At 45.7% G+C, this 24,755-nt stretch overlaps 2 protein-coding genes across 3 annotated transcripts in view; one reads left to right on the top strand and one right to left on the bottom strand.

Annotated features, from left to right (window-relative positions):
• SLC22A23 (solute carrier family 22 member 23) overlaps nt 1-13,766 on the top strand; it is a 115,300-nt gene extending 101,534 nt beyond the window's left edge. For both annotated transcript variants that reach the window (XM_080339263.1, XM_080339262.1), the window contains 4 exons: nt 1,794-2,026; nt 4,659-4,691; nt 6,510-6,633; nt 12,622-13,766. In XM_080339263.1, the coding sequence (XP_080195389.1) occupies nt 1,794-2,026; nt 4,659-4,691; nt 6,510-6,633; nt 12,622-12,979 (748 nt within the window). In that variant the 3' untranslated portion in view covers nt 12,980-13,766. The remainder of the gene's footprint in view (nt 1-1,793; nt 2,027-4,658; nt 4,692-6,509; nt 6,634-12,621) is intronic.
• A 4,709-nt stretch (nt 13,767-18,475) lies between these two features.
• Nucleotides 18,476-24,530, bottom strand: PSMG4 (proteasome assembly chaperone 4). The gene is made up of 3 exons (XM_080340120.1): nt 24,297-24,530; nt 24,083-24,158; nt 18,476-18,659 (listed from the first exon to the last, which is right to left on the bottom strand). Exons 1-3 carry the CDS (start codon nt 24,474-24,476, stop codon nt 18,538-18,540), a joined length of 378 nt encoding a protein of 125 aa, XP_080196246.1. The 5' UTR covers nt 24,477-24,530; the 3' UTR covers nt 18,476-18,537.
• Between the last annotated feature and the right edge of the window lie 225 nt (nt 24,531-24,755).

The following is a 24,755-nucleotide window of genomic DNA, read 5'->3' as shown; positions in this document are numbered from 1 at the left end:
TAGAGAAGGAGCCTTTTGCAGGGATTTATGAGACATCAATGGAGATAAATGTATTTAGTTTTTAAAAGCAACTGTTCTGAGCTGCTCAGCAAGTTAAGATGATAGAGTAATTCTTGGAAGAGCAGGCTGCAAAGCAAAGTGCAGATGATACATTAATTTAGTTTATAGGTCATGGACTAAATAACAGCTTCAGCAAGTGTGTTTGCATGCACAGAAGAGAAGGTACACACTGTTTAACTTTGCCCTCTTATTAAATATTGTTTTGCTGACTAATATTTCAGTTATGGGAGGTGTCTGTTATAATCTAGATATCCAAAGCAAATGACATTTTTGTATAACAGCAAGTACTTGTGCTGGGTTTTTTAGGGGGGAAGGTGTTTCGCATTGAGGGTATATTTTTTAACTATAGCATTGATTCTTAAGATTGAAAGAGAAATTCCCCAGGCTGTCATGCACTCAGCAATTGCATACTCCCCCAATTGTTTCTATGTTTGTATTAATATCCAGTTTACACTGACAGTGCTTCAAATTCCTGGTATTCAGGAGGATAGAGGTGTATCAGTGTAATGTACCTGCCATTAATTTTTTTGAGACCTGGATCCACACCTGCTGCTCTGTCAGGCACAATTAATTTGTGACATGAGGTTTGTCTGATCTAAATGCCAGAGGCGGGAGGGCTTTGCTGGCAAGGGTGCTTGTGCTGTGATTTGGGGCACCTGGGAGCAGTGACCTCCCATAGCAGCTCTGCCACAGTTTTGCACTATGTCACGGGTGATGCTGGGGCTTCTCATCTGACTTCTGTACCTCCAGATGCCTGCTCCCTCTTGCCTTCCCTTGCCTTCCCTTGCCTTCCCTTGCCTTCCCTTGCCTTCCCTTGCCTTCCCTTGCCTTCCCTTGCCTTCCCTTGCCTTCCCTTGCCTTCCCTTGCCTTCCCTTGCCTTCCCTTGCCTTCCCTTGCCTTCCCTTGCCTTCCCTTGCCTTCCCTTGCCTTCCCTTGCCTTCCCTTGCCTTCCCTTGCCTTCCCTTGCCTTCCCTTGCCTTCCCTTGCCTTCCCTTGCCTTCCCTTGCCTTCCCTCTTTTCCCTTTGAATGAATGCAATGGAGTGGCAAGATATTGATCACTGGCATCATGAAGAAACTTCTTTTAAAAGAAGGGGAGACAATTGCTATAAAGGGTGGTATATATGTGTAGATTGAATTATAGGGCTTATTGTTTCATAATTGTAATAATCATCACAGCACGTGTGACTTCAAATACTTATTTTTACAGGGTTTTCAGTTGGAACAGGCTAACTTGGGAAGTGAGATGCAGACTTTAGTATGACCAAATGCCATGGGCAGGAGGGTCTTCTTGGAAGCCACATGTGCATTGCACAGTGTTTTGCTGTCCGAGCACAGAAGCTGCCTCTTCACAGCAGCACTGGCTCTGTGGCCATCAGCAAATGCACTAGAAACAGAGAGATGTACTTCTCGACATAGGAGAGTTCTGAAATACTTTGGGAAAACCAGTCACACACCTTATAATGTCACCTGTACCCCAATATTGAGCAGCAAATGAAGCCAGTAATTTGCAAATGTCTGGTTGAACAGAGGTTTTTCTCGTGTTTCTTTTGATCATTGCTTGTTTTTACAGTAGCACCTAGAATTCCGAGTTGAGTCTTTTGCACCAGGTGTTGTATTCCTGCAGGAGAAGAAATTCGTCTGGCGTTAATGTGTTCCTACACTGAATTATGTTGCAGTGTATGGCTGCCTTCTCAGCTGTGATCTCCTGTTGCCCTCTCGTGTTTCCCCTAGGCTGACGGGTTATGGCATACACCACTGTTTTGCGAAAAGCATGATGGGGCATGAAGCGAAGATGGCAATTACGCACAACTTCTATGCGGACTACTACACCATGGCTGGGATTGCCCTGGCATCCTGCCTGGCCATGTGCCCGGTGGTCGGGTTCCTGGGGAGGAGAGGAGGACTCCTGCTTTTCATGATCCTCACAGCTCTGGCATCGCTTCTGCAGCTGGGCCTTCTCAACTGTAAGTTTGAGACAAGAGCTTTTCAGGATCACACGAGTTTAACATGCAAATAAGGGACCAGAAAATAGTAGTATTTCCTTTGCCTTTCTCAGATTTGACATGCCAAACACCTGCTTAGTTTAAGAAGCTGGTTTGGCTTGAAGGATTTCCCAAACAATTGTTGACTTAGGTTCATTAACAAAAGGCGCTGTGTTCTGGATGAGTCACTCTAGTGAAGCTTGTTGAGCATTGGTGCTGCTTCTAGGGCTGGCACTTGGAAAAAAAAACAACCAAATAAAAAAAAATGCTTTTAATTTTATTTCAGTGAAATAGCCTCTGGGGAAAGAACTGGATAGGGACTGGGAAGGGAAAGCTTTCCCACTTGAGTCTGCTTCTCAAATGGCCTTTAAGCCAAACAGAAGTTAAAGATGTGGGTCCTCTGCCTGCTCTGAGCATCTTGCTACATACAAGTAATATAGAGGTAGCATGATGGAAATATGCAGCTGAGAAATGCTACTTTTGACATGATGGGTATGTATAGCCCATGTGAATGTATACACATGATTTTGAGAGGTGACACAGCTTTTCAAATGGGTTGTTCCTGACAAAACCTCTCCTTTGCAGAGGGTGACTTTTCTCTGGGTCTTTTGAGCTGCTTCAGTTGTTAAAACTGCTACAGAAGTTTCCTTTCCTTTCTCTTTCCTTTTTTTATTTTATTTGAGGAACTTGATGGATCAGAGGTGGGTTGAAACAGAGGGAAGGTCGGGTGTCCTTTGCCACTCACAGTTGCCAACCATTAGACCCCATCCCATGAAACCTCACCCCAAGGAAATGGGAAGAGGGTCGAGATGTTTTGGACAAACTGGATATGAGAGAAACACCAGGACACTGGTTGTTGCTGTTTTTTCATTTCTAAGTTTAGAAATAATTAAGGGCTTTAATGAGAGAGAGTTTTTGCATTGAGGATGGAAAGATTTCACATTCCCAGATGCTGAAGGCAGCACCGAGCCAGCAAGACTTGTCCATATTTAGAGACCATGTTTCCTGAAAGCGTTTACTAAGTTAACCTTCAGTGAACACACTATTTGTGAGTGTGTAGAAGGGAAACAAGGAACCTCTTTCATGACATGGAGGAAACTCCAGAATCCTGTGTGTTTGCTCCCAGCTTGGCACAGATGTTTACATTTCCTTGGAGCACACATTTGCCATGTCCAGCTATCCTAGCTGAGAATGCCAGAAGCCCTCTGGCCCCATCTCATCTCCAGCCCATTGACAGACTGTGGCCATTCACATGCAAATGCATCCTATGTGTGTGGGACCTGCCAAAACTGAGTGTTTTTGTGGTGGTGTCCATCAGAGTGTCTCTACACTAGATTAATCAAAGTTGGGGTTTTTTTTAAGGAGGTCAGGTGTTTGTTAAAGCTGTGGAGGTAATAAACATGCAATTGCTTAGTGGAGATAAAGTATGTCAGAGCCATTAGTCTGTTCCAGAGCCATGAATATCTGGTTCCAGTTTTTCAACAAGAAAAACAAGGTGAGAGAGGTGGGGAGTAACACCCTGTAGGAATCATTACCACCTTTTCCATAATGAGTTTAGGTGAGTTTGTGAGCAAAGTTTCTAAAACTAAGAGGAGCCTTGGGCTCTAGATGCTTTCTGCTACATTAGCACCTAGACTTCTCTCGGTGCTGTGTACCCATCACTGTTCTCCACTCTGCCCTCGATCTATTATTTGTAAGAGGAGGAGGGAAAGGCAGCCTTGAACTTTGGAGCAGTTCATCTCCCCCCACTCTAGACCATCCCCGCTTCCTTCCTCAGAAGAGCTAGACAGTGTTTGGAGAGAAACAGTGACCCTGCTGATTATGAAATCTGTTACAGCCTCCTGCATGTTTTAGTTTAGCATAATTTGGGTGCAATTAGCAAATACAGTCAGAATTTGAGAAGGAAAGGGAGCAAGGAAGAGGGGTATTCTCCATCAGCAGCAAACCGGCAGCAAACATTGAGGCTCGCTGTGTTTGGCCCTTCCTCCGGACACCAGGGTGTCACTGGGAGTGTTGCAGGAGCCTGGTGGGAGAGCACCAGCAGAACTGCACCCAGCTCCTGCCACTGCCCTTCTCCTTGCTGCCCAGTACTGCCGTGCACCCCTTTGCAGGTAGGATGCATGGCAGCTGGTGGTTAGTGAGACATGTGGACCACCAGCTCAGGGTTTTGGTGAGGAAGAGGATTTCCACCTGTGCAAGGCTGGTGATGCCCAGAGTTTTGCTCTCAAACTAAAGCGCTGTTGGCCACTCCCTTGGGGCTGCAGCAGGAGTGCAGCTTCTTTTCTCCCCCTTCATTAACAACAAAGAGGCCTTTGTGTTAATCCCAGTGGTAGTTCTGGTGCTCTTAAAAAAGCTTTATCGCTGTCTCATTAGAATGCTGTCGTCCAGCTGAAAGGGACCTGGAAACATGGGTCCTATTTGGTGGCCACGGGAAGATGTGGCAGTCATGGAAAGGAGAAGTATATAGGGGGCTGCAGGGTATGTGGGATTCACCTTTTTTTTAAATTTCTTTTTCCTTTGGATAAATTGCATATGTAACAACGGTGTGTTTTTATTTTCTCTCCCTTTCTCTCTTATTTTTATCTCACTCTAACTTCTGTGATCTTGGATCCAGTGATTGGAAAATACAGTCAACTTCCAGACTCAGGTATGGTTTACAGAAGGGTCTGCATCAAGCCCAAAGCACTCCTCTGGGAGTGGGTGCATGCAAAAGGCTGGGGCCAAAGCCCCCAGAGCAGAGTTGCCACTGCAGAGGGGTGCGGGGGGAAAGCCCCCTTCTATGCAATGCCTGGGGACCCGGCTCATAGTCAGGCCTGTTTGTTTAGTTGCAGTGTCTCAGTGTAGCATCTTATAGTCTGACTTGCCTCTGCCTGTCAGGAGAGGGTGTGGAGGTCCCCTGAAGTTTATTTTTAGATATAGGCCAGTGCTTTCTCCAAAAGTCTCATTCTCAGAAGCAATGTTGCCACTTTTATCTTTTCCGTAAAGGTCTGAGATGCTAAAGTCTCTTCTGATAAGGAGAGTTAGGCACCTTAGAAAATACTTCCCCAGGCACCTTATCCCAGCCTGAAGTACTGTAATAACAATGCAGTGACAGGCTACAAGGGAAGAAAGTTTACTCTTCTATATTTGATATAACAGACCTGTCCTTGCCCAGCTTTTCCAAGGTTGGTTCTGCTGAGCAGTCACAACTTCCTGTGAGGTCAGTGATGCAGCCTCACCACCTATGCAAGAGTTGCCAGGGAGCCCCAGACATCCTTAGTTTGCAAGGTGCTGTGCTCCCATCCCTACGTGCTGGCAACATTTGCTCTCTGCTTCAGACTTGGATTGCATTGTAGAAAGGGCTTAGACCTGAACTGTCTGTAGAACATTTGTGGTAGTTGTAACCTAAAAGCCCATGAATACCTCTTGCTCTCCTGACAGCAGATATATTCAGCAAGAACAAAAGCAGGTATCACTGTTCGTTGTATCCAGTTCAGAGAGTTCACCTGCTTGGGACTGTATGCTGATGAGCAGCACATTCTCCAGGCAGATCTTGGGACTTGGCTGCAGGAAGGTGGGGGAGGTTCGCTGCAATGCTCTTGTCATTTCCCCAGCACTCCCATCAGGCACAATGTGTTCCCTTCATATGGCACAATAGTCTCTGCAAACACCACAACTGGCCTGAAAGGACTACGTGAGCTTGTGCAACCCTGGATCAGATACCCTGCCCCTGCCTGCAAAAGGTGGTGAGCAGGGATCAAGCAAGGGATATTTCATCGTTGTGGCCAGGAGACAATTTCCTTTAGCTTTGTTTAGATTTACAGGGGTTTATCCCTGTGCTTGATAGATACTCTTCACTCTCTGAAACCTTGCTGCCATCCAGCTGTGAAGTGATAAACAGCCTTGCTGGGCACGGTGACCTAGGGGAGTGCTTCACCGTTCCCCCGTCATCAGCTTTTGTCACCCAGAGTTGTCAGGCAAAGGCTGTCAAGCTGGGGGTTACGACAGAGGCTGCAGACTGGTCACATGCAGGGACTTAGCACAGAGATGGGAGAACTTTTCTTTCTTTCGCCTCTTGTCCTGTGAGCCTCTCCAATGCCAAAGCCACCAAGTTGTATCACATGTTTGGCAACTTGATGAACACTGCCTGCCTCCACTTGCCTGTCATATGTGGGAGGGAAGTGGCTGGTGCCTAAAAGGCTGCCCAAATATGTGTTTTTTCTTGGGTTTTACCTTTTTGTGGTGGCTGGGCATAAATAATTCAGAGAACACTGTCATTTTTGGCGTGGCATTATGGTTTTTTTCACATATGTTTGTGTCTCACGTGCTTGAGGAATGGGTTTTATAAAAACCAGTTTAAAATTAGCATTACAAAAATGACTCATTCTTTTCTAGGGAGAATGAGTAACATAAACGTGTTTTCTTGTTTTCTTCCTTGGAAGTCTGGCCTCATTCGCACTTCTTATGAACACACTTGTCTTGACAGGTATGAGTGACAGCGTCAAAGACAAATTCTCTACTGCGTTTTCCATCGTGGGTATGTTTTCTTCGCATGCTGTTGGAAGCCTCAGCGTGTTCTTCTGTGCTGAAATCACGCCCACAGTAATCAGGTGAGACATTGGAGCCCTCCGCTTCAAAAGATGAGGAATAAATTCTTCTTATTTGGTTGATAACTGGCTGTGTAACAACACATTGTACAGGATGGGAAATCCCCCACAAATTGAGACCTCACAGCAATTTTCAGGCCACTCTTAAATTTAACGTCCTTGCAGTCAGTCTGTCTCAGTAACTGCATGTCTGTGGTAGAGAGGCTTTGTTCCCAATGGCTCCACCTTGTGTCCCATCGTGCTGCTCATCAGCAGGGCAGGCATCGTATGAAATGCACTTGTTTGCAGTGCGGTATGGTCTTAACTGCTTAGCTGAACCAGATTGTGGGGTTGAACTGTGTTATTGCTTCACTTACTCTGCTGGATTTGTACCAGCAGTGACCATGTGAGTCTCCAGCTTCGTATGAAAAGAAAAATTCCACGAGTGTGCAGAGGAGGGCATAGGTGCAGACAATACCTGCCTCTATGGGGCAGGTTAATGGGGTGAACTTTAGGGGTGCTATGGAAAGGAGGCACTGCAACATGTAGTGATAAATGCTTTTGGTGTGTATAGGTGCCCTGAGAGTCTGCAACCCTGCCTCTCCTACAACACCAATGTGAGGGGTCTGCCTTTATTGCAGATAGAGTCATCTTTCTCTTTGCACCCATATCTGCCTTAACAGAGGCTCAAAGTTTTTTTAAAGAGCAGCACTTTGATCCTGGGCAATAGTAGGAATCAGGCAGATGATGTTTCCTGGGGAACTTCCCATAAAATGTATAGTCAGGTTTTTATACCGTTTTATGTATTTGCTGTTATCTTTCACAACACAAAGGTTGTGCTTGTGTGTTCTGGATTATGCTTACAGCAGTGCCACAGCAATTCAGGAGTCTGCCCTGACTCCATGGAATCTCCCAGGAATGTAGGTCATACGGGTGGAAGGGAGAGAGAGTGGAGAAGATATTCTTTTTATTTTTTTCCCCCCTCCAAATTATATGCCTTTTCTGTACCTTTGCGAAAGTATTATAGCAACTACCAGTTTGAGCAGCCAGAGTCTCCCTGATCTATGGCCTTTTCTTCCAAGCTGACTTTGTGAATGTATTTTACAGATAACATTATTTCCACAGGGAAAGACAGTGTGAGTGGTGAGGAGATTATACAGCAGCCTGAAACACTTAACAGCTATTTACTTATGTGCATGTCAGTCAATTTGGTGTTTTTATGCCTCTTTAGTTTTCTCCTCATCTCTGTTTGAAAGACATATAGATAAGGAATTGGCCACATCAACCAGAAGAAAATTTGCCAAGTAGGGTGAGGTGTGCAGTGTGAACTTAGCAAGCTTTTTTTCCTTAAATCACTGATGTTGCTATGGGAAAGGGGACAAAATCCTGTCAGGGAGCCAAAATTCTGTTTCCCCTGACTTGTGCGGGGTGACACCAGGTGAGTGACAATAGCTGGATATGCCTCAGGCTCCCTGCTTATTAATAGGGATGATGATGTTCTGCAGTGCTTTGCAACCCTACCACCATGAAGCCCTTGAAAAGATGCACTCAAGGCTGTGATTAGTAGGTGGAGCTCAGGACTGTACATAAACCTGTCGCAGGCAGAGGTGTGGTTAAGCTGCCTTGTGTCTTGCATTTTGGTGGGCTGCTCCCTCATCACCTCTTCTCCAAAATACTATCTCAGATGTCCTTTAGTGTTTCAGGCCATTTTGGTTGAATCTTGAGGAACTTTAGGAAAAAGGAGGCAGAGAAAGAGCTGAGGCCATCTCTGGGGTTTCCCTGATCAAATCCTTTACCTGTAATCTCCCATCCCTGAGCATGTAGAACAGCACTGCCATTATCAAGGTAACAGTGACGTGATGACCAACCCATGGCACCTGTCCAGCTCTACTGCTGTGTTGTTGAGATCAATGGTTACGGGAGCATAGAAGGAAAACAGTCACCTTCATCACCAAGAGGTGTGGCTGGCTCCCACGACACAAAGGTCCTTCCCTGTCACATGGTCCTTTGTACCCTTGAACTGAAGCCCTGTCTCCTAGCACTAGGCAGGAGGCCTTCACCAGAGTTCTATTCCTTGCAACAGGGGCTTCAGTTCAGAGCTCTGCTGATAAGCCATCTCTACTAATCGTGATGGGAACACCACTATGGCTTGCACAGCTGCTCAGTAAGGATAGGCTGAGGAAAGTGTGGTGTGTCCTCTCCCTGTTCTCTGCATACTTGTTTACTAACAAGTGGAAAAGCAATCTTGATTTTATTCTTCTCTGTGTCCTGCTTTTTCCCCCACCCAGCTGAAGAAATAAAGAGCAGGCAGTGATGGCTGAATTAGGAACTTAACCCATCTCAAGCCCAGTTCCAGTGGGGTGCAATGCTATTTACTGGGACCTGAACCAGGCCTGGTTTTTCGAAGGTGGTGCCTTCACCCATGAGGCCAAGGGCATCCTGGTGTGTTACTGAAGGTCTGGCCTAGGACTGGGCTCACAACAGGATTGCTTATGTTATAGGAAAGGCAGGGAAAAACATGAAGGTAGGCAGGGACTGACTTCAAGAAGTGGCTGACCTCACTGGACTAAGCCCTGAAAAACCTGGTCTAAATTAAGTGTTGGCCCCAGTTTGTGCAGGAGGCTGGAGTAGGTGCTCTCCCAAAGTCTCCTCCAACCTGAGCAGTTCTCTGGTTCTTCTGTACCTGAGCCATACCACATGTCAACCTATTTGCTTAAGACGGACAAATGGCTACTAGAAGACAGGATTAGCGTATCTCTCTTCTTCTGAGCAGCACTGAGGAAGGCACATCCCCCTTTTTAGGTTTAACCTGGTTCAAGCAAAGGATATCAGTGAGGATATTTTGCTGTTGTCTGAAAAAATACTGTGGCAGTGAGAGAGGAAAATCTCCCTTGTGATCAGGGAGGCCCTTTCTGAGAACAAAATTTTGGGCCAAGGTCACTTTGCAATTCACCCGTGACAGGACCATAAGCCTCACATAAACCACCCTGCCTCACTGCCGCTGGGTGAGCAGGGGTCAGGGAAGTGGCTCTGGTCACCCGTGGGGCCATGCCGTGGGAAAACCCCCCAGAGCAGCTGCTGCTGGGCGGAGGTGGGAGGGGAGGAGCGGGGGCTTGCCTTGGGTGCCAGCAGCCCTGGCGTTCCCTCCCTCAGCCCCACTCTGCACCTCGGAGCCTGTTTGAAATACAGACACCAGCGCCCTGCCATGGGAAATCTCATACTGAGGAGCCGTGTCCTGAAGCACCCCGTGTGTTTTTTGTTTCCATCTGGTACCCCATGGCATCTGTGAAAAACACTGTGAATTATGAAGGTGCTGCCTCTCTTGCCTTGTGCTTGTTTTCCTGGTATGCACATGAACAACAAAATATTCCTGAGAGTATTTCCCATTTTCTGTTTGTTGTTGTTAGTTTTCTTTTGTTGGTTTGTTTGTTTTCCATTGTCATATTTGCAATATAGTCAAACATAAAAAACCATCTTCCAGGATGCACACCAAAATGTATTTTTAACTCTCCTTCTGCCAGGTTTTGGTGGTGCTGGATAAAGTAACGCTTGCTCTAATTACTGACGTCATATGGAAAAACTTTTCTTTTTCCCTCAGAACTGAAGCTGCTTGACCCATAATGACAGAGGCGTCTTTGTTGTTGCCTTTTCCTGTTTCCTTTCAGCTTGCTTGATACCCTTCTACAGTGGCTTTTAAAACTCACCTCAGGTCCTTCTCGGGGGTTGAGACACAATTTAGCTGTAGCAAACACGGATGTAAACTGAGCCGGGCTTTTGTTACTCCAGAGCCAGCTTGGAGAGTGATTTGCCGTGTATTTGGGGCTGGTTGTGTCGATTACTTATGTGAGTGTATTAATGAAGTTGCAGGGAGGCCAGTTGCACAATGGCCGCATTCAGCTGGGTTCCTAAATTGCCATCGGAAAGCTGGCAAGTTTTTAATAAGGGCTTTTTGCAGTATTTGGGGAAATCACTGTTGTCTGTGAAAGATGCTTTGCCAATCGGGAGGATTAAAGTGTACATACATGAATTTTTGATCCAGACGGTGTCCCAAGAACATTTTTTTTAAATCTGTGCTTGCTGCTCTTTAGCTGTCAGTTAAGCAGCAGTGGATTTTGTAAAGGATTTGGTGAAGATTGGCTTTAACATGGTGGTTGGCTGAGTTAATTTGGCATTTGAGGGTTTATAGTGCTATAATTTCTAGTATGCCCAACAGTCAATGATTTTTTTTTTTCCAAGTATTTAATGTAAAGCGGTTCATTTGCCTTCTGTAGTTGTCTTCTGTAACATCCAGCTTTTGTTAATAATTGCATTTCTGCTGCTGGGCCTGGAAAAAAGCCTTCTAAGCCCATCTGGTCACCAGAGGGTTTGGGAATAGATGGCATCTCCCAGAGGAAATAGAGGAATCATGATTTGCAGGCAAGCTCAGGGGTGTAGTGGAGATCAGGGTACCAGCAATTAAGCTCATGGTGACACCTCCCTCTGCAGGCGGCAGGGCCTTTGGAAAACCAAGGGCAAGCTGCCATTCTCAGAGATGTTGCTAAAATGGGGGCGATGAATTGAGGGTGATGCTGTGGCAGGAGGAGCAAATGGTCTGCCCTGGAGAGGGCCTAGAGAGGCCGTGATGAGCAGGAGGGGTTGCTTGCATAGCCAAGCATCAGGAAAGAGCCCTGAATTTGGCTTGCATAAGCAACATTTATGCTTGTGGCTGAGGGGAGATGAGGTTATTTTCACGCTTGCTTTTTTTTTTAAAAGCTTTTAATGTGTTTTCATTTTTTTTCATGTGTGTGCATGTATGATCTCAATATACAAGCACATTGTACTTAATAAATCAGCATTTGTGCCATAAAGAATGTTTTATAAAGTTACCTATTTACAATTTAAGCATTTAACCAATGTTAACCTTGTCATGACCCCTTTCTGTGATGCAAGAATACTCAAGAAGAGTAAGAGAGAATGAAGTAAGGGACCTATCTCAACTTGTACTGTGAGTTAAGAGAAGGTCTTGGAAATTAATCCCAAGCTCTTGTCATCCTATTCTGACCACTAGTGATTTTAGTGTGGGTTTTTTTTTTCTTTTCCTGAAAAAATGCAAGTTATTACAACATCAGTGTATTGAGAGGTTCCATCCACCACACATTTTTGTGACGATAATGTTTCAGCACTTGGTGTTTACTATAACAGGTTGAGGCAGTGGCCTGTAAAGTCCTTATCTTCTGCTTCTTCTGCCTCCACTGCTGATTGATGCCAGATAGAATCATAGAATAGTTTGGGTTGGAAGGGAACTTCAAAGGTCATCTAGTCCAACCCCCCTGCAATGAGCAGGGGCATCTTCAATTAGATCAGGTTGCTCAGAGCCCTGTCCAGCCCAGCCTGGAATGTCTCCAGGGATGGGGCATCTACCACCTCTCTGGGCAACCTGGGCCAGTGTTTCACCATGCTCACTGTAAAAAGCTTCTTCCTTGTGTCTAGTCTGAATCTCCCCTCCTTTAGTTTAAAACCATTACCCCTTGTCCTATTGCACCAGGCCCTGCTAAAACGTCTGTCCCCATCTTTCTTATAGGCCCCTTTTAAGTACTGAAAAGCCACAAAAATTTACTTCTGCACCTACTGCTTCTTGGTGTGTTTTGTGTAAGCTGAAGAAGGCTCACAGGTTAAGCAAAATCTGTTTTTCCATCACTGCATATGGGAATACCTCTTCTCCTTATGTGGAGGCATTCATATGGGTGTGAAAAGATACTTCAGTGAGTAGAGTCATTTCCCCACACTGAGGCAAACAGTCAGCAATGATCTACAACAGCAAAGCAATGTTAACGCATTAACAGTGCAGCACAAAAGCTGTGAGCAAACCAGGTTTGCCTTAGAGATTTCAGGTGCCCAGGTACATGCCAGATGGGGTGGGGGTTGTGGTCTGAAGGCCTGTCATGACTATGGGCTCCCCAGGGCAGTGCCAGTGGGGCTGTGCTGGCTGGAACGGGCTGTGGGGCCAGGGTCTCATCTCTGCTGTGTTTGCAGGGGAGGTGGGCTGGGGCTAGTCCTGGCCAGCGCGGGCTTCGGCCGCCTGACCGCCCCCATCATGGAGCTCCACAACCAGAAAGGCTACTTCCTCCACCACGTCATCTTCGCCTGCTGTACGCTCATCTGCATCATCTGCATCCTGCTGCTGCCGGAGAGCAAGAACCAGAACCTGCCCGAGAACATCCCGGACGGGGAACATTACACCCGGCAGCCCCTCCTGCCGCACAAGAAGGGCGAGCAGCCCCTGCTCCTGACAAACTCTGAACTCAAGGATTACTCCGGCCTCCACGACTCGGCAGCTGTGAGTGACGGGATCTCCGAGAACACCACTGCCAATGGGATGAAGTCAATGTAGCTGGGTGGATTTTTTTTTTCCTTCCTTTTTCTTTTTTTTTGGTTGGGTTTGGTTTTTTTTTTTTTTTTCCTTTCTACTCTCTTATTTTATTTGATGCTGTTGTGCAGGAGGAGCAGCACTTTGGGCAATGGTGTTTTGCACAGGGTTTACAAACCAGTGGTGGAGCAGACACAGACTTGGGGGAATTCAACTCTGCTGCTAAAGCAACTTTTGGCATCTTCAACTGTTGTGCAGACTGCTCTTGAAAAAGTTACGGGGGAAAAGACTCATCTGAGAAAAGACCTGGCTGAAGGTAGCCCTTCAGAACTCTTTTTTTCCTGCCATTAAATATGTATATTTATTTTGATTTATTCTCAAGAAGCACTTTATTTCCTTTTCCTTTCATAGATCACAAAAATGAAGCCATCTTATTATAAGAGGTGCAGCCATTCCAAGAAAGAAACCATGGGGGGGGTGTTTTCTGTTTTGTTTTTGTGTTTCTTTAAAGGAAAGAGGGATCCACTGCAAAGTTGAATTGACTGAAATTTAGACTTGTGCAACATTCTTCTGCCTGTCTAGAAAGTCCAAGCGCAGAGGTTGCCTGCTGTGTTTGTATACACCAAAAAAAAAGGAGGAAAAAAAAAAAAGCAAAACCTGTTGTGACTCAAACTGTGACTGCATTTTAGGCAGCTTATGTTTGTTTTTATAGCCCATGTGCACTTAAAAGTTACTTTCTAAATTAGTACTTTTCTTTTTTCACTAAATGCAGTGAAGAAAATCCTACCCAAACAAGCTGATTTTTCAGTGAGGATCAGCCTTCTGCATTTTAAGAGTCTGTTTATCTATTTTAGACAGTTCTGGCTGGTGTTTAATCGCAATGAGATGTAAATGGTTTGACCAATGATGCGACAATTAGTTTTGCTGAGAATGGTTTTAATTACCTGGAGGCCCAGAATCTCTGAGCGACTGCTCCAGGAGAAGAGCAGGAACAAAACACAAGGATCTGTACTTTGTTCCAAAAGGTGTCACAGCTGGGGTTCCCACTCTTGGGAAATGAATGTCCTGGCATTGCCTTGCCTGTTTTTAGAACCAGGGTTCAGGTTTTCAACTTCAGTGGGAAAAATACTTAAGTGACTATTGGAGATGAATGAATTGATAGTGTGTGAATAATGAATTATGGTCTGCTGGTGGCCATCTTGGGGTTTTAGAGATGTTTTCTGGTTCTGATGCAAGTATATGCAGTGAACTCACCCAGATTTCCCCCTTCTCCAACTGCTCTCGTAGGGTTTTCATTCAGAAAAAAATAAAATATACTTAAATTGGATCGATCCTACTCGAGGCTAAGAAAAGTGAACGTCCAGTTTGGCTCCCACTGTGCAGGTAGCACTGTGATAGTGGCCACTTCTCCAGCCCCAAAACCAGCTATTTCCTTTGGCCATCGGCTTTGGGTTCTCACTGTGTGAATATTGTGAGGATCTAGTTCAATGCAAGGACTTAGCAAACAAACAGCTTTCTTGCATTGTAGTTAACCTCCCTGCTCTCCCTCTCTCTTCTCCTTTCTCACTCAGGCCATCCATTTAGTGATTGCTCGGTAGTGCAGACGTTCACACAAACAGAGCAGCAGGATGTCGATGTTGTATCGAGTGTCCATATGATTGCCACTTTGTTTGATGTACATCTTGTGTTCGTACGCATGGAAAGCGCTCATTTGCACTTTCCTCCTCTACTTTCCCTTCCCCCTCCTCCTTTGCTGTATATATCGTCGATTAACTACTGTACCTAACAATTTCCATCCTCCATTAGGCTGCCGATGTCCTCATACAGGCCCCAATAAATCAGAGATACGTGCTCCCCGGCAGGTGATGCAGTATGTAGCACAGCCTCAGATGCTGATGAGTGCAAGGGGACAGATAGACCTGCAGAAGCAACAGAGATTGTTGTGTTCAGAGTAACAATGTTGTCCTAAAGCTGCTAATTTTTGCACAGAGGATGTGGACATTCAGGTTCTTCTTGAGCCTGGTGAGAAACACTGGACCAGTTGATGGTAGTTTTGCCCGAAGTCACACTACTATTTTTTTTCGCCTTTGCTAGTCTTGCTGCAACAGCAAGAGCCTGATCTTCCTTACACTCGAGTTTTATTGTTGAGCTTGAGTGCAGCTGCCTCTCTTTTTGTTCCATGCTGAGATTTCTGCAGTCTGTGTTCACCTACGGAAAAAACCCAGGCCTTCCCCTTTCATGCAGTATTCACGTGCCAAATTTGTGCAATAACTTTTGCCTTCGATATGAGATGCTTGTTGCAAGCCACGCACGTTGGAGTGGGGGAAAAAAAAAATAAAAAAGAGAAAAAGTGGGTTCACAACAAAAAAATGAAGAAGCAAAACAAGTCTTAATGGAAAAAGGCCTGAAAGCAGAGGAGCCTGGGCGAGCAGAGAGCGGCGTCCTACCATCCATTGTGCCGTGGAGCCAGCAGCTCCTTCCTGCGTGGTCTCTGTGCGTGTGTGCTCAAGCTACGGTACGGCTCTGGTCAACCATCCACAAGCCTATTAAAGCGGCTGCTCCCAGCACTGCCAGCCGTCCCGGTGTGCTCACCGCTGCTGTCCACAGCGCTTTATTGTTTCCGATTCCAGCGGTGGCTCTCTGATGACAGAGGGGCCCAGGGAAGAGAATGGTTGTTTAAACATATCAACCTTTATATGATAAACTAGGTGACAGGTACAAGCGGCATTTTTGTTTTTTAATTCTTATGAATTTGACTTGATTTGCTGCTTTTTTGCTTTTTCTGCCTGAAACCAAGTAGTTGGTACTGATCTTCTGCCATGTGGGGAGCCCCAGCTTCTCAAGTTGGTCTGGCCCTCTGCCTCTGTCATGACAATAAAACACAAACTGATTTCCTGCCTTGGCAGCTCCAGTTTTGCTCTTTTTCCTGAAACAGATCTGTGATTTATGTGTTTTTCCACACACGCACACAGAGTTGGAAAGCTTTTGCCGTGTGCATCTCGTGCGGAGGAGTCGGGTACCAGGTGATGCAGTGGGGCAGGAAGGCGGAGATGTTGGCCGAGCTCTGCCTAGTCCCATGGCAGGATGAGGCTCTTGGTTGGATGCACCATCAGCTCCCTGGCCGCGTCCCCTCCGCAGCCGTCACCAGGAAAGGCTTTTCTCAGGTGGCTCTTTCTGGCCACCACAACAGGGGAAGTAGTCAAAGCTGCCCTGGTCCATATTGGCCTTTTTTCTGTGAACCTTCCGCAACCTCTAAGCCCATCAGTGGATTTTTTTCTTTGGGTTTACCTTTTAAGGGCTTTCCTCCATCTTTGTAAGTTTAAACAAAAATGTGAAAGTGACATTACGCTTGATCTTGTTTTGATTGCTTGTGGGGTTTCTTTGTTGGTTTTATTTCGTTTTGGTTGGGCTTCTTTTTCCTTTTAAGGTTTCAGTACTGCTCTCATTGCCAGAGACACTGCAAACAGATAACACAGTCGCCTGCTTGCAGATGTTTTGTGGCCACTCAGAAAGGGAGTTGTATGACTTTTTAGTTTTGTTGAGCAGGCTTTTTAATTTATCTTTTTTTTTTTAAATGGAAATACTTTACTTAACTGTTGCCTCTTCCCGGAGCCAAACACTGAAGGTCACCAAATTGGAAGCAGAAGTGCCATTAACTGAACTCTGTGAATGTCAAGTCAAGTTGCGCCTGTAGCTGGCACATAAGACAACACTATTAAGTGGGGGGATGATCTCCCCCACTGTAACTCTTTCTTTTTTTTTTTTTTTTTTTTAAATAAAATGACAAACCTCATTTTAAATGTATTGTGTAAAATGTTTCGGGAAAGGAGTATGGTGTGTTATGTCTAGTGGGTGAGACCTCCCTCCCCATTTCAGTTTCTGATGAAGTTTTAAAGAATCGTGTTACTGTACGTTTTGATCATGAATAGTCTGGTGGTGCTTCCTCATAGCACAAGCTTAAATCAAGTACTGAAAACAGTCTTACAAGCTAAATGTCTGCATGATGTTACATCCGTTGTACCTACTGAAAAGAACTTTGTATGTAAATGTACAGAATAAAATAACGTTGTCCCATCAGTTTGCTCTCCTTGGTCTGGCTCCCTCGCAGCGACTTCTGAAGCAGCCCGGCAGCAGCTAATGCGACACCTCAGCAAACAGCCCTACCCTCTTCTACAAACAGAATGAGCTGATTTTAAACCAAGCTAATTAAATCAGCACATTGATTTGCAACAAATTATCCTTTACATTCAATCACAGAATTGTTCACTCCGTTTCCCAAGTTATGTAAACTAAAAAACGCCATCCAACAATTGCTGTTTGCTCTTCTGATCCTGAACTGCAGCCAAGGACTGGCAGCTGTTCCCACCAGGTAAGGAAGGACCCTCTGCACCCACATCAAATCTGCAAGGTGGAAGCCAGTGGGTGTTCAAAACCCCTTTCAACAAGTGACTCAGCAGGAGTTATGCCTTCTGCAGCAGCAGCCTCTCAGGTACAGGTTTTAATTGCCAATCATGCCACGACAGCAAGGTAAGTCCATCACTTCTCTGCAGGTTGTTAGGACAGTTGTCCAGCAGCAGCACTAGTAGTTTTTGTTTGTACCAGAAGCTTATGCCTGAGTTAGGGCTCAACTTGCAATGCAAAAGAAATAACCTGGATTTGCTCATCAGGTTGTGAAGCTCAGTGTTCCTCCAAATTGCTGTGAATAATAGGGGGTGGAGCATAGCACAGCACATGTCGACAGCTGCAAGCAGCCACCGTGGCCGGCTTGGGGTTTTTTGGTATGGTTAACCTTTAGCTGCCCTTTTTGTTGAACAAAATTCCCCATGGATCTACCTCTGAAAGGATACCCATTCAACCTAAAAGCAAACCTAGAGATGTAACAGCAGGATTATTTGCAGTGGTTGTGTTAGCAACTGCTCTGATTTTTCTAATGAATATGCTCCATTTACACACATGATGCTCTTCTAGCAGCCTGACAGATCTATGTATTGCTCCAAAATTCAAGGTGTGCTTTTTCCTTCTGTATAGCCCTCATGGATGTACAGAAAACTGTTTGTGAAACTCTCAGTATTCTCAGTGCCCAAGAGATGGAAGGAAATAGAGCATTCAGCACTAGTACTACAACCACCAGGGAGTAGAAAAATAAAACACAGTAACACTTTATGGTACAGCTTTTCAATACTATAAACATGTCTGCTTTTTGGGGGTTATTTTATTTGAACACTAAAAGCTGCTATACTATGTCTAATACTAGTACATAATAGATCAATTGTATAGGTAGAATTTAGAACATTTCCCAGTAGATCCCAGTACTGAATGCAGGGCAGACACTGCACACACTTTCACGGTGTTCTCACATTGCAGCATATTTTCTACTCTACTCATGTATCCCCTACTTAACAGGTTAGTAAATTTGGAAAGAAAACCTCCAGGCTCAACAGTATTCAGGTCCAGCTATATTTAATAACAACTGCAAATTCAATCAAAACAATACAAAACAAATATACTAACAATGTCAGTGTGAAAATTGCAATCAGTTTTTCTAGAACAAAAACTTCAGGTTATTTTACAATGACGCAAAGTCAGAACTTCTCTGGAAAAGCCATCATTTCTTCTTTGATCCTGTTTTCTATGAGTAAGGTGAAGTTGCTGTCTGTGTTTTGAAGATTGTAGCTGACAAATATCTGTTTTTTGGTCTTGCTGGCTAAAACACAAAACAGAATACTCAGCCATAGTTCACTCTCATATAAAAGTGATGATGGTATTCAAGCAAGCATTTTAAAAAGCTGCATCATGTAGATTTCTGAGACAACATTCTCCATTCCTGCTGTGCTGGACCCAGCTGTAAAGGAATAACAGAACAACTACCCAAGCACTGGCACATCACTGAAAGGGGCAACATAAGGCCAGTGACTATGAACTAGTTTTTGGCCAAAAAGCCATTAGTCAGTGGAAAACCTCACAGTGTTTTCAGGGGGTTTTGTGTGCTTCTTAAATACAGTACGGTTTAAGCGAAACTACAGACCGTATTGGACCCTTGGCACTGAAATCTAGTTTCTGGTAAGTCTATACTATTTCTATGGTAAATCTATGCTATGAAGAACACAGAGTGAAAGAGCACAAGAAAGTGATTAGGCCCCAATTAACAAAGTTCTGTTTTCTTATAAACCCCTAAAAAGGCCCCCCAAAGTGCGCACCACTCTTGCCTAAGCCTAGTCTCAATAACTTTATTTCCTTTAGCCTTTATTTATACGGTGTCCACAAACACTCCAGGAGGCTGGAGAGCCTGGGTTGAACATGATGAAGCCAAGCACAAGTTCCAGGCTACTGTAATGACAAATACCTCGAAAGAGGTGCTATAAAATTAAGAGCTGCCTTCCATGACAGAGCTAATTAACAGTGATCAAAGTGTCCACTGGGACAGGAAGACAATTATCAGACCGGACAACACCAAGAAGTGTTTTCTAAATAAAATGTAATCCTGCTACCGTACAATAGTAATACAGCAAATTGGTAACTGTTGTTATACAATACTAAAACTAAACTTTGTGAAAGATGTAAGCACAAAAGAGGAAAAACAGGCACCCAATTTAAACTGAGTTGTGTAAAATAGCAAATGAGAAACGGTATTTGGGTCATGAGATATTCCTGGCAGGGAATGAGCTGGGAGATGATGATCCTGGGGAGAAATCAGATGGTTATGCTGAATAGTCAAAAATATCATCTGAATTTTTAAAATTGAAAATAAATACACCAGAATTCCTAATACATCAATCCTTTTTAAATGGGAAAGTTAACTACAGAAAAACCTATCCATACTATCAAATGTACTTAAACAGCACTTTTCAGGCATTTTCTTTATGCAAATCAATTTCTTATTTTCTGTTCTAACAGGTTACCAGCTTCCTGGCTCAGTAAGTAGAGCTGCTTCTGAAATGCAAGGACTCATTTGCCTTATAAAACCTGGCACTACAAAACACCGATATAATGCAGCGTGTTGCTCTGATTGCACAAATTACTGCTTGGCACCAGATTTTGTGGTAAAAAGCAGTACGTTTTCCAAGTGCTACTGCTTCATCATCATGCCCTAAATGAATGCAACACGAATTCTGAAGTAATTAATACCTTTATCTTATGCAATGAAGCTACATTGTACACTGCAGTCAAAACTCCAACTTCTTAACTACACTTGCATAAGACCTGGCTGAGTCTCTGGGATGCTGTTCAAGTTCCCGGGAGCACAGCGGATCCCTCAGGGTTGCCTGTGCAGGGGAGCTCTGCCCTAAAGAGGAGACTGAGGGGTGACCTCATTAATGTTTATAAATACGTAAAGGGTGAGTGTCATGAGGATGGAGCCAGGCTCTTCTTGGGGCAATGGGTACAAACTGGAACAGAGGAGGTCCCGCTTAAATATGAAAAGAAACTTCTTCACAGTGAGGTGCCAGAGCACTGGCACAGGCTGCCCAGGGGGGTTGTGGAGTCTCCTTCTCTGGAGACATTCAAAACCTGCCTGGACACGTTCCTGTGTAACCTCATCTGGGTGTTCCTGCTCCGGTGGGGGGATTGGTCTAAATGATCTTTTGAGGTCCCTTCCAATCCCTAACATTCTGTGGTTCTGTAAAGGGCAGCTGGACCTCTTCTGTCCCCACTTCCCTGCAAATTCAATGGGACATGTGGACTCTAGTGGGAAGGACAGAAGCAGGCAGGTCTTAGGTCTCCAAGGAAAATCATTTGCACCTTCAGACCAAAGCAGAAAACTGCAAAAGACAAAGACAGGGCTTACCTAAAAAAACCTCCAGCATGGCTGCTTCTTGCTGACCCCTGTTGCTCCAGCCCCTCAAAGCACAGGGCAAGCCTCACTGGCAGCCCATCGTTGGAATGTGCTGAGTGCCAAGAGGCACCACAGCAGCACAGACCTGCTCCTTTCAGATCATGGATGCAGTCAAGGCCCAAATCCTAGCTTGGAGAGGAGCCCAGTGAGAAAAGGACCGAACAAGTGTTAGGTATAAGCTTGTAGACCATTAGTGCTGGGAAAAGACTCAAAAGAAGAGGCTCAGATGATCCTCAGCAGTCCCTACAGAGGGGAGATGAAGGCACAGCATTATTAAGTAGTTACTATGGCCAGAAACACTGGGGTTTCAGGATATGCAGGTAAGGGAGGCAATAGCAGACAAGACTTTCTCATGAATCGGACTCCGCTAACCCACAGGAAACAATCTTCTAGGATATGGGTTTCCTGACTAGTGAGACACATCTCATGCTAGAGCAATCAGAGAGGGTGGTGGGGAACACTCCCTGCACCTGATACAAACAAGTGTAGATATAAATAGCTAAAGAGGAATAGGAACAAGGCAAATGTGTCTTCAATAATGCAAAAGAAAAACAAACAAACCACAACACACTGAAATAAGGAAAAAGATAGAGTCAGTACACCAAATACAGCTGTTCTGGCTAGGACCCGCCAGGCTATGAAGACAACACCAGGAGAACATGTACAGACACATGGGAGTGCCGAAACTCCTGCTCCAGGGCAAGGAACCTGACATTGCAGGAACAAAAGGCAAGTGATAGAATGTGACTGGGAAGTATAAGAAATTAAAAAAAAAAAAACATGTTCAAATGGCACCATACGCTACTCAAGTTAGTGCCTGCGAAGACCAGAAGGGAAACAGCATGGAAAAAATGGTGACGGCATAGGAAAAATAAAAAATAAATTAAAAGATACTGCCTGCCTGAAGATCACCACATGGCAGGATGGTTAGGAAGGCTACCTTGGAAGTATAGCTACAAGTCAGACTTTGCTGTGAACAGCAGCTCTCTTATTACAAAATTTGTGGTAATACCAGAGATTTAATTTCCCAGAGGAAAACTTACCAGTAGCAGCAAAGCTTAGTATTTCTAGTCAACGCAGAACACGGATTTCCTTACCAAACACTTTGTGAAACAGAGAAGATACAGAGATCCTTAATGATGATCTTGCAGATCCACTGGTTTCAGGAGAATAAACAATTTGGAATAAGTGACCATGAGCCAACTTAAATTGCTGTACTGACAAAACCAAACCTAAACTGACTTATTTCACTTCTCAAATCTCAGTTATGATCAGGTGAAGAGAAACCATGTAATTATTGAAATCAAAAGTGTATTATTGACTTGCCCTCTTCAGCCAAAGGTGAAAAAGGTCTACAGGCCTTTGTCAATACAGTAGACCTTAAGCAGGGTAGTAGGAGTGAGAATTACATCTGTAACAAATATAAAAGGGACTGACCAGCTGGGAAAACTGTAACCCAGATGTTAGATGACATGGATAGAGGAATATTGCCCAAAAGCCACGCTGGGCTGCAGCTGGCACAGAAACCTTAAGACAAAATAATTACACTCTAAGCACAAAGAAAGAAAATAGGAAGGTGCATTATGCTCAGTGAATAAAGAGTAACCCATATACCACTACCAAGCAACACTATCAGTTCTCAGTAACAAAGTATGTGAAATTAACAATGTAAATCAGAAAAGGACCTTAAAAAAAAAAAAGGCATCAAAACTTCAACCACTTACTGGAAGAAAAATCAGGTGACCTGGACAGCCTCTGTGCTACAACACTGAAAGAACTAATATAAGAAATAACAAGTTATTACTGACTCTAGCTATGAAATCTGTAATAAATGTTTAAGAGTGAAGATAGCACACACACTAAAAAAAAAAAAAAAGACAAGAGACTTAGAGCTGGACTCCAACGCTACTCAGCTTAGAGCAAGTTTCAGAAGAAACTAGTAATGAGGAACCAAAGAGAAAATGGAATAAACTGTTGCACTTTATCAAAAGTAAACCCTCTCTGACTACATTTTTACTAACTGGCTTCTTAAGAATAATGCACTAATTACACCTAAAGAAACCATGTTATGCTGTACCTCATAGAATGATTGCTTTAAGTGGAAATGATCAAACCTCATATTCAGAGAGAGGGCTGCAACCAGGTGAGACTGCAACAGTGGTTATTAAAAGATAAAAGTTATCAGGATGAAGAAAGGATACTAGTACTGTTCTTCAAAGATCAGTCTCGTGAGCAATTCTTTTCTTATATACACATTAGTGGCTGGGGAGAAGTAGGTGTAGATTTGTGAAACTGCCTGACCATACAAACTCAGGAGAAATTGCCCATAATGAAGATCAGCACACAGAAAATGAAGAATTATGTGGCTTTTCCAAATGAAGCAACAAAATATGAGACTGAGCAGCGTAGCATCTTGCACTGAAAACCCAGTAACAAGTACAGTTCACCCGTTGGAGGTGCATCGGTTACTGGCAGGTGATGAGTATCCAGCATGGTGCAGCTGTCAGAGATGTGAGGGTACCAGGATGCATTAGGCCAAGCATTTTTTCAGAGGTACGGCATCTGAAAGTTAGCATTTGGATTCAGAAATCTGGCTACATCAGCATTGCACCAAGTATAGCAGGATACTCTACACATGCTGAAAATTGAGACATCCTGAGAAGTGCTGCAGGGACAGTCAGATCAAACACTGGCATCTGTGAGATGATGCAGGACTTTCCAGGCCAGAACTTCTCAGAATTTGGTGGCTAAAATGTGCAAGATGTGGAGAGGTGTGGCTTCATCTTCGGGCAAAATCAACATGTCTCACATGATGGCCACCCCAAGGCACAGAAGTATAGAGAGGAGGTCACTGGAAATCTCACTCGCAAGGATGCGCTTCCCCTGCCTCGCACCCAAAGCCAGGGTCAGGATATTAAATAACACGCTTTTGACAATGCTCAGCGTTGCCTGAGGCAGAGACCCCACCAGCTGAGGTCAGGCAGACGTGTACACAGCTGAAAGAAAAACAAGTGAGTGGTAAAGGAAACTGCCTTGAGCCTGCACCGCCAGGAGGATCCACGGCCGGTCCGCAGACAGCGGCTGCTACTGGGCCGGGGGCGGCGAGCACCGCATCGCCCTGCGCCCACCCACACCAGGAGTGGTGGCTCCAATGACACCAGAAACAGCCCTACCCGGGCCCGGCCCGTGTGTTTCACCGCCCCCCGCCGCGGAAGGCGACATGCCAGCCCACCCCACCGCCCCGGATCCGCCCCCCCGCCCCGGCGGGAGCGCGCAGCCACCGCGCCCGCACCTACCCAAGCGCTGGGCCAGGCAGGTGGAGGCGGTGTCGGAGGGATCCCCCAGGAGCGAGGCGGCCACCGGGATGCTGTCCTGCAAGCGGAGCACAGCAGAGCGCAGGGCTTAGCCTCCGGCAGAGCAGGGCGGGAGGCGGCGGGCACCCCCTCCCAGCTGCCCTCCCGCTTCGCCGCAGGGTCCCGGCAGCCCGGGAGAGGCGGTGGGGACACTCACACGGGGGCTGCACATGGCGACGGCCAGGCTGGCCAGGGCGGGCGCGGCTCCCACCCAGAGAAAGAGCGAGTCCCGCAGCCGCATGGCGTGGAAGTGCACCAGCTGCTCGCCCAGCCGCCCGCTGAAGTCGTGCAGGGCGATGCTGCCCGCCGCCGCTCCCCCGCCGCTTTCCGCCTCCATCGGCCCTTCTCCCGGCGCGCCCAGGCCTCAGCACGCAAGGCCCGAGCGGGCGGCCCGCCCCGCGGCCCCAGGAGGCGGTGCTCCGCCGCGCCCGCCCCGCCGCTGCCGGTGGTGCCGCCTCCCACCCGGACACCGGCCCTATGCAGCCGCCCGCCCCGGGCACGCCCGCTGGCAGGCCGGTGGGTGCACGCTTCCTCCGTGCATAGCCCTGCGGGTGTGCACGCACGGCCGTTTCACCCTGCCCGGTAGATGCACACGCACGCACGGATGGGTGAACAC

This window comes from Nesoenas mayeri, assembly GCF_963082525.1.
Source record: "Nesoenas mayeri genome assembly, chromosome: 2".
Classification (NCBI taxonomy): Eukaryota; Metazoa; Chordata; class Aves; order Columbiformes; family Columbidae; genus Nesoenas; species Nesoenas mayeri.
The sequence above is the reverse complement of the archived record's forward strand: the minus strand, read 5'-3'. Positions and strand labels throughout refer to the sequence as shown.

Bases quoted from the DNA above. Each gene is read 5' to 3' on its own strand.
- PSMG4 (XM_080340120.1), bottom strand. From the start codon at position 24,476: ATGGAGGCGGAAAGCGGCGGGGGAGCGGCGGCGGGCAGCATCGCCCTG. The intron at 24,159-24,296 runs GTGAGTGTCCCC...CTCCGCTTGCAG, and splicing joins TCGCCATGTGCAGCCCCCGT to GACAGCATCCCGGTGGCCGC. The intron at 18,660-24,082 runs GTAGGTGCGGGC...TTTGTGTTTTAG, and splicing joins CTGCCTGGCCCAGCGCTTGG to CCAGCAAGACCAAAAAACAG.